At 47.3% G+C, this 13,075-nt stretch overlaps 1 protein-coding gene across 2 annotated transcripts in view; it reads left to right on the forward strand.

Moving 5' to 3' along the window:
• Nucleotides 1-13,075, forward strand: part of COPS8 (COP9 signalosome subunit 8) — a 327,439-nt gene that overhangs the window by 43,923 nt on the left and 270,441 nt on the right. For both annotated transcript variants that reach the window (XM_030209867.1, XM_030209866.1), the window contains exon 2: nucleotides 2,213-2,283. In XM_030209867.1, coding sequence (XP_030065727.1) covers nucleotides 2,213-2,283 — 71 coding nt within the window. The remainder of the gene's footprint in view (nucleotides 1-2,212; nucleotides 2,284-13,075) is intronic.

Here is a 13,075-nt window from a genome sequence, read left to right on the forward strand (position 1 = left end):
CCTCCTTTGTTGAGGAGGAGTTTCCAGATTCATTTGGGCAGTTGCACCTTTGGATGTGCGCAGGACTCTGTTGCAGTATCTGCGAATTACAAATTCTTTCAGGACCTCTGATCATCTTTTTGTGCTGTTTGCAGGTCCTCGCAGAGGGTCTTCAGCGTCTAAAGCCACTATTGCCCGTTGGCTCAAAGAAGCTATCTTTTCAGCATATCTGCTGTCTGGCCAGGCTCCGCCTGAAGCCTTTAAGGCACATTCCACAAGAGCGATTTCCTCTTCCTGGGTGGAAACTGGAGCACTATCTCTTCATAAGATTTGCAGTGCTGCAACCTGGGCTTCTAAGCTCTCTTTCGCCCGACATTACAGGCTGGATGTGGCTGCCAGGAGGGATGCGCGTTTTGGAGCACAGGTGCTAGCGCGTGGTGTGGCTTGTTCCCACCCTATTTATGGATTGCTTTGTTACATCCCATATGTAATGGCTTCATCTGCTTGATGACAAGGAAGGGAAAATTAGGTTCTTACCATGATAATTTTCTTTCCTTAAGTCATAGCAGATGAAGCCATGAGCCCTCCCTGTGTATTGCAGTGATTCTGATGTTAGGTGCTGTTCTTGTTTCCTGAAGTTATATTTCTTCCTTGGGGAGTCGGAAAACAGTCGTCAGGATTCTTGTTACAGTTATAGGAGGATTAGTTCATTCCCTCCAGTTCATGTTTTGGGAGGACGAGTTTATTCCCTCCAGGAGGATAAGTTCATTCCCTCCTTTTGTTGAGTTTATGCCCTTGTTAAGGGGCCATCGTTCGCTGTGAGGAAAGTTCATGTTATTCCCATTGTGGTTTGCCATACTGCTTTGGAAGCTTCAAATACTGAAGAGGCAGTGGAGCTAGCTGGCCATGAGGCACTGTGAAAAATTGAGTGCTCTCTATCTCCCCCTGCTGGTTGATGGACACAACCTACACGTAATGGCTTCATCTGCTATGACTAAAGGAAAGAAAAGTATCATGGTAAGAACCTAATTTTCCCATGGGATGTAATCAAAATGAAAAAACCCTCCCCAAAAAAACATTTAGAGTAACCCGATGAAAAGTGCTATACCACTTTATAGCAGCATTATTGTCTGCATCAATAGTGGAATATATCTGAGGGTACTCTATTTATATACTAGATGTATAAGTTGACACGTGTGTAAGCTGTGACATTGAGTTTATATTTTTGGTGGCTTGAGTCCTGGTTTGCGTACTTTCCATTGGATGTTACCAGAGACATTGATATTGTTGATTCGCTGTTTGTTTAGTCCTTGGGCATTCCTCTGTTGCCAACTGATTTTGAGAAAACATTATATTTTCAAATCACCATTTATTCTTTGTTCCATGGAATCGAGCATTTTGGTTCTATGACCTGCCTCTGCCACAGTCGGCTTCATTGGCTGGGAGACCTGAATTTGAGCCTCAGCCATGGGGCAAGCCTTGTAATGATGGATTACCTTTCCACCTGAGAATCTGACTGAGATGCCTCAATTTAATTTACGTATGCTTCATGAGAGTGAGAAAACTTTTTGCTTGTAAAATGCTCTACAAGGCTAGGAGATTATTAGAAATTCCATCTAAGGAATTCTGTTAAAGAAGACTTTTAGGGCCTCTCTTACCAAACCACGCTAACGATTCCTGTGCGGCAAATTTGACGCAGAAATGGGCTGTGGTGCATTTTCCACACTGGGAATTGCCAGTGTAGCTTAGTAAAAGAGGCTCTTAATGGGTGAGGTCCCAGTTGCTGGAATAAATTAATCGTAAAGCTATGTGAAATGGGAACATAATTATCTTTTTAGGAAGGGTCTGAAAACATTTTCTTCTTTGAGGCTATTATAGTAGTCAGCCTTATTGGTTAAGGTTCTACTTTTTAGTGTGTTGAAAACCTGGGAAGATATTCAGTTTCTCACTGGCATTCTGTTATTTTTTAATCTTTACTGTTTTTTGTTTTATTGTAAACCATCTTGAAATGGATTCATACAGTAAAATGGTATAAATCCTAATGCATCCTGTTATAAAATTTACCCCCCCCCCCCCCCCCCCCAAATGTCAAATGGCAGTAAATAATTGTGTTTATCGTGGAGCTGAGCCAGATATGAACCAATGTCTTTGTTGGTCTAGTAGCCATCTAATCCTTTATTATGCAGAATTTAAAATGGCTATGTGAGCAAAATTAAAATTGTGTCTGTTCTAGGCCCCTGGAGGGATTGCAACACCTCAGGTTTATGGTCGGCTTCTAGCCTTATATCTTCTTCACAATGATATGTAAGTAATTGTTGCTTGCTTTGTCTTTGTTTTTTTGTTTGGTTGTTTTTTTTATGTTTGCTGCCATTAAATTTGTGAATATAGTAGGTCTTTTACTAAAGCTTTTCTTGAGTTATCTGCAGCAGGTCCCATAGAAATAAAATGGGTTCTGCTGTAGATAACTCGAGCTAAGCTTTAGTAAAAGACCCCCATAGGAACTAAAAAGGAACTTTAACATTGAGTAAAATGAAAGCTGTTAATTATTTTTAAGGTTCACACTCATTTTAGGCAGCCAGAAAGGATCCTTCTAGGTGATGATCACTGAGCCATTTACTCCTGGGGGCATTCTATGCAAAATGTTTGAAAACTCCGCATTGTTTATTTGTAGTGTGCTTGCACAAAAGTTTACCTATCATAAGGCTTGAAATTTCCTCCTCAGCTTCCCTTGTTCCATCTCTCTCTCTAACTCCCAACAAGACCCCTAATTTTGCCTCCAAAGTCTTATCACACACACTACCCCCACCTCTTTCTCCTCTTAAGGCACTCATGCCCATGCCCACTTTTTTATTCTTCCTCTCCAGCTATCATTCTATCTCTCCCACTCTCCCTGTGACACACACTCAATCTTGATTGCCCTCCACACCAGTGGCACAGTCTTAGCTTCTGCCCCCAGCAATCATGGCACAAGCTTTATCCCAGTCCTTTCCCCCAAACTCCAGGGCACATGCTCACCTTGCTCTCCACATACTCCTCACATGGCACACTCACCTTGCTCTACCCTCTTACCCTGCAGGTATGCTGCTTCAGCAAACAGGAAATGGAGTGAGCCTATCTAGTCCATTATATGACCTGAAGCCAGTAGTCTAAAACTGTTCCAGTTGGATAGGCAGTGCCTTAAAAGGTGGAGGACAAAAGATTTTATTTCTTTTTTTGTTTGACAGCTTTTTAACTTAAATATGAAATATATAAATATTACAAAAGAAAAATTGAATATCACTTAAAACAGCTTAAAAAATTATAGCTGGTAGAAACCGCAGTTACAAACTCTGTATTTTGTGCTCATTTTTCTACAGTGTTCTATACAGTACAGATGGCCAATTTCCATAAGGATATCTTGTTTCCTAATGGGTTCATCTTAACTGTTGTAATCTGCCTTGGGAAGCCTGGTGTTATAAAAATGGAATATATTGAAATTAAATGGAGGAAAAATTAAACTCTCCTTTCATTGGGGCACATAGAATCACATCTTCATCTGTTCTGTAGAAGTTTATATTTTAGATATATAAATTTTCTGTTCTGAACTTGTTTCAGTGGCAAGTTTTTTTTAAAGGCAAAATAAAAATATTTTGTTTCATGCAGATCTCTTTTGTTTAAACATAACTAAATGGTCTATAAGCCCCTAATGCAGTCCATTGGTTTTCTTATATTTTTTGTTCTTGAGATGACTTATACTGTGCCAAAACTGAAAACTCGTTTCCTTGTCATCAAGCAGATGAAGCCATTACGTATGGGTTGTGTGCATCAACCAGCAGGGGGAGATAGAGAGCACTCAACTTTTCACAGTGCCTCATGGCCAGCCAGCTCCACTGCCTCTTCAGTATTCTCTATCTCCCCAAGCAGGGTGGCTGCAGCTTATTCGAGCTCCATCAAAAATCTGCCTGGGGGTGGCTCCTGGCTTGCCAGTTGTTAGCCGGGGTGTTAGAGGCTATAGCAGCTTCACTTTGAAGGCACATAGGTTAGCCCTTTCCCTGTCCTTTCCCACTCAGTGGATGCAGGCACATTGGTTCGCCTTTCCCTGCCCTTCCCACTCATCTGAGCCTCCGGAGTTCTTATTACCTCTGCTTTCCTCACAGCGTTAAAAATAAAATAAAATAAAAAAAATAAAAATGGAACAGAGGTTTTCCTTTGATTCTTCTGTGGGACCGGAGCTGTGATACTCGGTCCGGTGAGGTAGGAGTGTTTTCTAACTCCTCCGGGGTGGGCCCGCGATCGGGGCGTTTTTGGCGTGAAACTGCCATTTTGAATTTTCCCGCCGTTTTCGGCGATGGCTGCAGAGAATGTAAAGTGCTGTTCCCGGTGTGGCAAGCGCAAATCAGCAGCGGGGCTCTGTAAATCGTGCTGTACAGGTGTAAGAGCCGGCCCGAGCATGGCGAGCGATGATTCTTCCCGCTCAGAGCTGGCAGCGGACGCCATTTTGAATTCTCCGCATGACGCGGCCTCTGTAGAGTTGAAGAGCCCTGAGCCTGGGGCTGGGGGGACCTCCAATTGAGGCTATTCAGGGAGCGGCTAGCCCCGGACGGGATCTGGGTGCCCAGGGCGAGTTTTTCTCCCCTGATTTTTGTGTTGTTATTGCATAAAGCATACATGCTGAAAAGAGCTCTCCCTCAAGGGTCGTCTGAGGCCCCTTCTATTGTCCCCCCCCCCCGGCGGATTCTGGCCTGCGACTGCCCGCTGAGGCTATTTTCCCTGATAATTGGCATAAAGAAAAGCGTAGAAGGGCTAATTCCCCTACAGATTGTGGTGCACCTCTCAATGATGGTGCGCCGGCCCTCTCCTCGCTTCCTGTCATCGGAGGACGTCTTTCCCTCTTTGCCGAGGAGTGGGCCAATATTTCCTCAGATCAGTGGGTTCTGGACCTGATCAGAGATGGCTACAGAATAGAATTCAACGCCCCAGTAAGAGACGTATTTGTGGAGTCCCGATGCGGTTCTGCCGCCAAATGGGCGGCGGTAGAGGAGACTTTGCAAGGTCTGATTCAGTTAGGGGCCGTGTCCCCGGTACCTCCCGTCGAACACGGCTACGGCTGATACTCCATCTACTTTGTGGTGCCGCGAAAAGGTGGGTTTTTTCGCCCTATTCTGGACTTAAAAGAATTAAACAAGTCCCTGAGAGTGCGGCATTTCCACATGGAAACCCTGCGCTCCATCATTGCTGCGGTACAGCCAGGAGAGTTTTTCACATCTCTAGACCTGAAAGAAGCTTACTTGCACATACCTATTTGGCCCCCGCACCAGAAGTTTCTGAGGTTTGTGGTGTTGGGAAAACATTTCCAGTTCCGGGCCTTGCCTTTTGGCCTCACCACAGCTCCTCGAACCTTTTCGAAGGTAATGGTGGTAGTAGCTGCTTTGCTCAGGCGAGAAGGTATCAGGGTTCACCCGTACCTAGACAACTGGCTCATCAGAGCAGACTCTGTAACAGAGAGCTATCAAGCTACAGCCAGAGTGGTCTCAGTACTTCAATCTCTAGGCTGGGTCGTCAATATGGCCAAAAGTCACCTGACCCCCTCGCAATCTCTAGAATATTTGGGAGCCAGGTTTGACACAGACTCGGGCTATGTGTTTCTTCCCGAGTAAAGGCGGTGCAAGCTTCAGAATCAGGTCCGTCTGCTCCTGAGGATGCCCCGCCCGCGAGCTTGGGACATTGTCCAGATGCTGGGATCGATGACAGCCACATTGTAAGTGGTGCCCTTGGCGAGAGCGCACCTGAGACCTCTACAGTATTCCCTACTTCAAAGATTGTCTCCAGTTTCTCAGGATTATCAATGCAGACTTTCTTGGCTCCCTGTGGCCCGACTCAGCATGGAATGGTGGCTCTCAGACAGCATGCTGCGGCGAGGAATGCCGCTGGCACTCCCCGATTGGTGTCTAGTAGTGACAGATGCCAGCCTGAAGGGCTGGGGCGCACATTGCAAGGGGAAGCATGCCCAGGGTCTATGGACACACGAGGAGTCGGAGTGGTCCATCAACCGCCTGGAGTTGAAAGCGGTGTTTCAGGCGCTTCTGGCCATTCAAGTGACCCTGGAAGGATTGGCTGTCCGAGTGATGTCTGACAACATGACAGCAGTGGCCTACATAAATCGACAAGGCGGCACTCAGTGCAGAGCACTGGCCGCGCAGGCCGAACAGATTTGCCACTGGGCCGAGCTGCATCTTCAGTTTGACGGCAGCTCACATTGCAGGTCAGAGCAACGTGCAAGCCGATTATCTAAGCAGGCATCAGATTGATCCAGCAGAATGGGAACTAGCAGACAAAGTATTCCTGCAGATATGTGCGAAATGGGGCAAGCCCGTGATGGATCTTATGGCGACAAGTTCAAATGCCAAAGTCCCGTGCTTCTTCAGCAGACGGAGAGATCCTTGCTCGGCAGGATTGGATGCCTTGACTCAGCCCTGGCCTCCGGGTCTAATATATGTATTCCCTCCGTGGCCCTTGATAGGGTGCGTGCTCCTGCGGATTTGGCTGCACCAAGGAGAAGTGGTCCTCATCGCCCCGGATTGGCCCAGGAGGCCTTGGTATGTGGACCTCCGACAGATGCTAGTGGAGGCTCCCCTTCCTTTACCTCTGGTACCGAACCTGTTGCCACAGGGTCCGTTGGCCATGGAGGACGCCTGCCGCTTTGGTCTTATGGCATGGCGATTGAGAGGGCGCAATTGAGGGACAAAGGCTATTCAAACACATTCATTTCCACTCTCCTGCAGGCCTGCAAGTGTTTCACTTCTGTGGCTTATACCAGGATTTGGCGCCAGTTTGAGTCTTGGGGTGCTTCAAAAGCGATCACACCCATGTGAGCTCCTGTTTCGCCGATTCTGGACTTTTTGCAGGATGGTGTACACAAAGGCTTGGCCTATAATTCTCTGCGGGTGCAAGTGGTAGCGTTGGCCTCCCTTCGTGGTAAGGTTGAAGGCGTGTCTTTAGCTGCTCATCCAGATGTGGCACGGTTTGTTAGTGGGGTGCTTCGGCTCCGGCCTTCCATGCGAGCACCCTGTCCAGCTTGGAACCTGGGGCTAGTTTTGAAGGCCCTACAGGCTTCTCCTTTTGAGCTGCTTCGGCTAGCATCGGAGAAAGATTTGACACTAAAGGCTGTTTTTCTTTTGGCCATTACTTCGGCGAGACGGGTGTCAGAGCTCCAGGCGCTGTCCTGTAGAGACCCATTTCTGCAATTCTCAGAGTCCGTGGTCACTGTTCAGATTGTGCCTTTCTTCATGCCTAAGGTGGTTTTTAGCGTTTCACCTAAACCAGCCTATTTTCTTGTCCTCCTTTAAGGAGGAGTTTCCAGAATCTTTTGGGCAGTTGCACCTGTTGGATGTGCGCAGGACTCTGCTGCAATATCTGCGAGTTACTATCTCTTTCAGGATCTATGATCATCTGTTTGTTTTGCTATCAGGTCCTCACAGAGGATCTCCAGCGTCTAAAGCCACTATTGCCCGCTGGCTCAAAGAAACTATCTTTTCAGCTTATCTGCTGGCCGGCCGGTCTCCTCCTGTAGCCTTTAAGGCGCATTCCATCCGAGCGATTTCTTTCTCTTGGTCTGAAACTGGAGCACTCTCTCGTCAAGAGATATGCAGTGCAGCAACATGGGCTTCTAAGCTCTCTTTTGCCCGACATTACAGGCTGGATGTGGCTGCTAGGAGGGATGCGCGTTTTGGAGCACAAGTGCTAGCGTGTGGTGTGACCTGTTCCCACCCTATATAGGGATTGCTTTGTTACATCCCATATGTAATGGCTTCATCTGCTTGATGACAAGGAAGGGAAAATTAGGTTCTTGCCTTGGTAATTTTCTTTCCTTTAGTCATAGCAGATGAAGCCATGAGCCCTCCCTGTATGATTGTCTGTATGCTGTGAATCTGTTTCAGGTTCTGTTCGTTTCCTGAAGTTCCTTCCTTGGGAGAAAGTTTGAAAACAGTCTTCAGGATTCATGTTCACTTATAGGAGGATGAGTCCATTCCCTCCAGTTTATGTTTTGGAGGATGAGTGTATTCCCTCCAGGAGGTTGCGTGTATCCCCTCCAGTTATACAATAAGGAGGACAAGTTTATTCCCTCCAGGAGGATGTGTTCATTCCCTCCTTTTGAGTTCATGCCCTTGTTAAGGGGCCATTGTTCGCTGTGAGGAAAGTTCATGTTATTCCCATTGTGGTTTGCCATACTGCTTTGGAAGTTTCAAATACTGAAGAGGCAGTGGAGCTGGCTGGCCATGAGGCACTGTGAAAAGTTGAGTGCTCTCTATCTCCCCCTGCTGGTTGATGGACACAACCCATACGTAATGGCTTCATCTGCTATGACTAAAGGAAAGAAAATTACCAAGGTAAGAACCTAATTTTCCCATCTCAATCTGATTGATAATAAAAGGAGCTCATTGTTCTGAGCCTCACAGACTCTGCCACCTACTGCTCCACCGGCCCCACAGCCTTATCCGATGCCTGCTCTCGACAAGTGCATCTGAGCCCTGCTTCCAGAGGAAGCTTCACCGCAGTCTGTGCGGGTGTCGGCCCCTCGACATCACCAAGACTGTAGGTCCTCGGTGTCGAGACAGGCTCAGTCTCTGAGGTCCCTGAGGGAGCGTGCTTTCCGACACTGAGGAGGAGCGCTCGTGGGAGAGTCAGAGGAAGATCCCAGGTACTTTTCTTCCGATGAGTCCTTTGGGATTCCCTCTGAACCTTCCCCTCCACCTGAAAGGAGAGTGCCTTCTCCTGCGAACCTCTCCTTTTCATTGTTGTGCAGGAAATCCGTTCCCTACTGATGTGGAGGATGAGCCCAGGGCTGAGATGCTCGACGTCCTGGACTACACCTCTCCACCTAAGGAGGCAGTAATGGCTCCTTTGCATATGGTATTCCGGGAAGTCCTTATGCGAACTGGTCATTTCCTCTGTCTGGCCCCGTGATCCCTAAGAAGGAGTCCCAGTATCGAATCCACGGTGAACCTGGGTTGATGAGTTCTCAGTTATCCCATAACTCCATGGTGGTGGACTCCACTCTCAATTAGATTGTAAGCTCTTTGAGCAGGGACTGTCTTTCTTCTATGTTTGTGCAGCGCTGCGTATGCCTTGTAGCGCTATAGAAATGCTAAATAGTAGTAGTAGTACTAGAAACTGCCTCGGCGCCCCCAGGCAGAGAAGCTAATGCCTTGGATTCTTTTGGGAGGAAGACGTATCAGGCTGCTATGCTTGCTGTCTTTATCCAATCTTACCAGCTCTACACGAGCATTCACTTGCGGAACTCTGTGAGGCAGCTGTCTAGTTTGGTCGGTACCCTCCCTCCGGAGCAGGCCTAACTTTTTTTTCCCAGGTTGTCAGGCAGCAGAAGGTGTGTCGTAAATTCCTGTCCAGGGGCGCTTATGACACTTTTGATGTGGCATCCAGAATCTCTGCTCAAGGTATAGCGATGCGCAGACTCTCATGGCTGTGTGTCTCTGACCTAGACCATTCGGTCTGGCAGAGTATGGTGGATGTACCTTGCCGGGGGGAATAACCTTTTCGGAGAGAAGGTAGAAGACCTGGTCGACCAGATCAAGAAGCACACAGATGCTATGACTTCTGTCTCCTGCCGGAGGCCACCTGCTACATCCTCCCTCATATGGAAGGTTTTTTGGGGGGTCACGAAGTGCCCCCTATTCCTATGCGAGGCGTAGGTTCACTCTGGTCAACAGCTTGCACCCACAGGCTTTTGACTGGCTCCAGAAAAGCATAGCCGCAATAACCAAACGTGGCCTCTCATAACCGACCGGTGGGTTCTTCAAATAGTCAGGTTAGGATACACACTCAATCTGGAATACAAACGTCCAAATTGCCCACCAGCTCCCAGCACAGGCAGGTACTTGCAGAGGACCTCTCTGCCCTTCTAAAGGCCCATGCGGTCGAACCTGTTCCACCAGGGGAAGAAGGGCTGGGATTCTATTCCAGGTACTTCCTTGTGCAAAAGAAAATAGGTGGATGGGTTCCATCTTAACCTAAGGGCCCTGAACAAATTCCTTGTCTGAGAAAAGTTCAGGATGGTATCTCTGGGCACCCTTCTTCCAATGATTCAGGAAAACGATTGGCTATGCTGTCTGGACTTGAAGGAGGCTTATACTCACATGCCGATACTTCCAGCTCACAGGCAGTATCTTCGGTTTCGACTGGGAACGCAGCACTTTCAGTACCGCGTACTGCTATTTGGTCTGGCATCAGCTCCGAGTTTTCACAAAATGTCTAGCAGTAGTTGCAGCATCGCTGTGCAGACTGGGAGTGCATGTGTTCCCTTATCTTGACGATTGGCTAGTGAAGAGCACCTCTGAGGACGGTGCTCGGGAGTCTATGTGGATGACTACTGGGGTTTATTAATAACGCTGTCCCATCTCACTTCTGTTCAGAAATTGGAGTACATTGGAGCACAGCTGGACACAAGGACGGCTCGAGCCTATCTCCCCGAGGCACGGGCAGACAACCTTCTGTCCCTAGTGTCCACAGTTCGAATGCCTTAGGCAGGTCACAGCTCGGCAGATGTTGAGACTTTGCCTCCACAGTTCATGTTACACCCATGGCACGTCTACACATGAGATCTGCTCAATGGACCCTAGCTTCTCTTTGGTTCCAAGCTACGGGGAATCTAGAGGATGTGATCCAACTGTCCACTGACTTTCGCAATTCTCTTCAGTGGTGGATAATCCAGCCCAGTTTGACCAGGGGATGACCATTCCAAATTCCTCAGCTGTAGAAAGTGCTGATGACTGATGCGTCCCTCCTGGGGTGGGGAGCTCATGTGGATGAGCTTAACACTCAGGGAGCCTGGTCCTTCCAGGAAACAGGTCTTCAGATCAACCTCCTGGAGCTTCGAGTGATCTGGAACGCGCTAAAGGCTTTCAGAGATCGGCTGTCCAACCAGATCATCTTGATTCAAACAGACAATCAGGTTGTGATGTACTACACCAACAAGCAGGGTGGCACTGGATCTCGCCCTCTCTGTTGGGAAGCCGTCCAGCTATGGCGTTGGGCACGCTGTGACGGCATGTTTCTCCAAGCCACTTATTTGGCAGGCGTAAACAGCAGTCTTCCCGAGAGGCTGAGCAAGGTAATACAACCTCACGAGTGTTTGCTGAATATGGGCGTTGCGCGCAAGATCTTCTGAGCATGGGGCACCCCCTTGGTGGATCTTTTTGCCACTCAAATCAATTACAAGTTCCCTCAGTTCTGTTCCAGGTTTCAGGCCCACGACAGACTAGCGTCAGATGCCTTTCTCCTACATTGGGGAACAGGTCTTCTGTATGCATATCCTCCCATACCTCTGGTGGGAAAGACTTTGCTGAAACTCAAGTAAGACTGCGGAATCATGATCTTGGTCGCATCTTGCTGGCCATGTGGGATTTGATTCCCTGTTCTTCTGAAATTGTCTTTTGAAGAACCTTGGAGATTGGAGTGTTTCCAACCCTCATCACCCAGAACGAGGGATCGCTTCTACATCCCAACCTCCAGTCTCTGGCTTTCACGGCCTGAATGTTGAGAGTCTAGAATTTGCTTCCTTGAGTCTTTCGGAGGTTGTCTCCCGGGTCTTGCTTCCAGAAAAGATTCCACTGAGGTGTTGCTCTTTCAAATGGAGGAGGTTTGCCGTCTGGTGTGACAGCAAGGCCCTAGATCCTCTTTCTTGTCCTACACAGACCCTTCTTGAATACCCTTTGTTAATATATGGCCTAGCTTTGGATCTACCACTGGAATAGTGAGTGCCAAAGCTATGAAGCCTAAAATAAATGAAGAAGTACTGACTAGGCCAAATATCTGTAAAAAGCAGGTCTGAACCATGAGTTCTGACACAAACAGGTACAACTGTCACTTTAAATCAGATGAACAAAATGGAGTCTATTAGTTTTGTATAGAAGGCTACAGAGGTTATACAGGGTTCTTAAGATGGTGTGAAAAGTATTGCGACACAGACAGATGTGGAACTGTTATCTCAAAGCTTCTCAAAACATGCTGATAAGACTGCATGGGAAAGTATCATCTCAGAAATTGAGAGCTAGGTATCTCACCATTGACTTCTATGGAGAGTTTGTGTATAAAAGAGGGGACAATTTGCCATAGCTTTGGTATCTGCCCCAACGCTTATCTCAGACGGCGAAGCTCTGTCCGGTTGTACCCAGAATCTGCCTGCTGAATGTACCGGATTAAAGTCTGATGTCTGTATTTGTACCAACTTGAAGACTTGTCTTTGGGTAAGAAATAAAATGTATCTATCTATTCAAATCTATCTCTGTCTTTATTCTATCTTCTCTTTACCTCACATTTAGTTTACAAGGCAAATCACATACACTCACTTTCTGGAGAAACTTAGACAGAATTTTAATAGGCATTATCTGGGAACATAAATGGCCCAGAGTATACCTAGATCCAGGAAGACAGAAAGCAGTAGTTATGGGAATTAGAATTCGATTACAGCCCTTAATGCAAACCCAGAGCAGACCTCCTTGTGATTGGGTGACAATGGAGGTTGGAGAAACCATACAGAACCTGTTAGGTAAAATAGGTATCTTTAGTCCCCCGTGTGATCTGGAGTCAGAAAGAGGTCCAAGAGGGGGAAATTAAAACACCTTCTACACTTGTCAGAGTCTGGTCTCAAGACCGTAAGGATTCACCTTAGTGAAATTAGTGCTTATCAGCGTGTAGAAGGTAATCCTATCTCTGGACAGCTTTTAGTTGTTCGCTTCATGAGAGGTTTGCTTTTGTCAAAGCCCCCTGTCAAACCTCCACCAGTGTCATGGGATGTCAACGTCGTTCTCACCCAGCTGATGAAAGCTCCTTTTGAGCCACTGAATTCCTGCCATCTGAAGTACTTGACCTGGAAGGTCATTTTCTTGGTGGTGGTTACTTCAGCTCTTAGGGTCAGTGAGCTTCTGGCCCTAGTAGTGAATGCACCTTATACTAAGTTTCATCACATCAGAGTAGTCCTCCGCATGCACCCTAAGTTCCTACCGAAGGTGGTGTGAGAGTTCCATCTGAACCAGCCAGTTGTCTTGCCAACATTTTTTCCCTGTCCTCTTACCCACCCTGGCGAAAGCTGTTTGCATAC

This window comes from Microcaecilia unicolor, chromosome 7 (genome assembly GCF_901765095.1).
Source record: "Microcaecilia unicolor chromosome 7, aMicUni1.1, whole genome shotgun sequence".
NCBI classification, from domain to species: domain Eukaryota; kingdom Metazoa; phylum Chordata; class Amphibia; order Gymnophiona; family Siphonopidae; genus Microcaecilia; species Microcaecilia unicolor.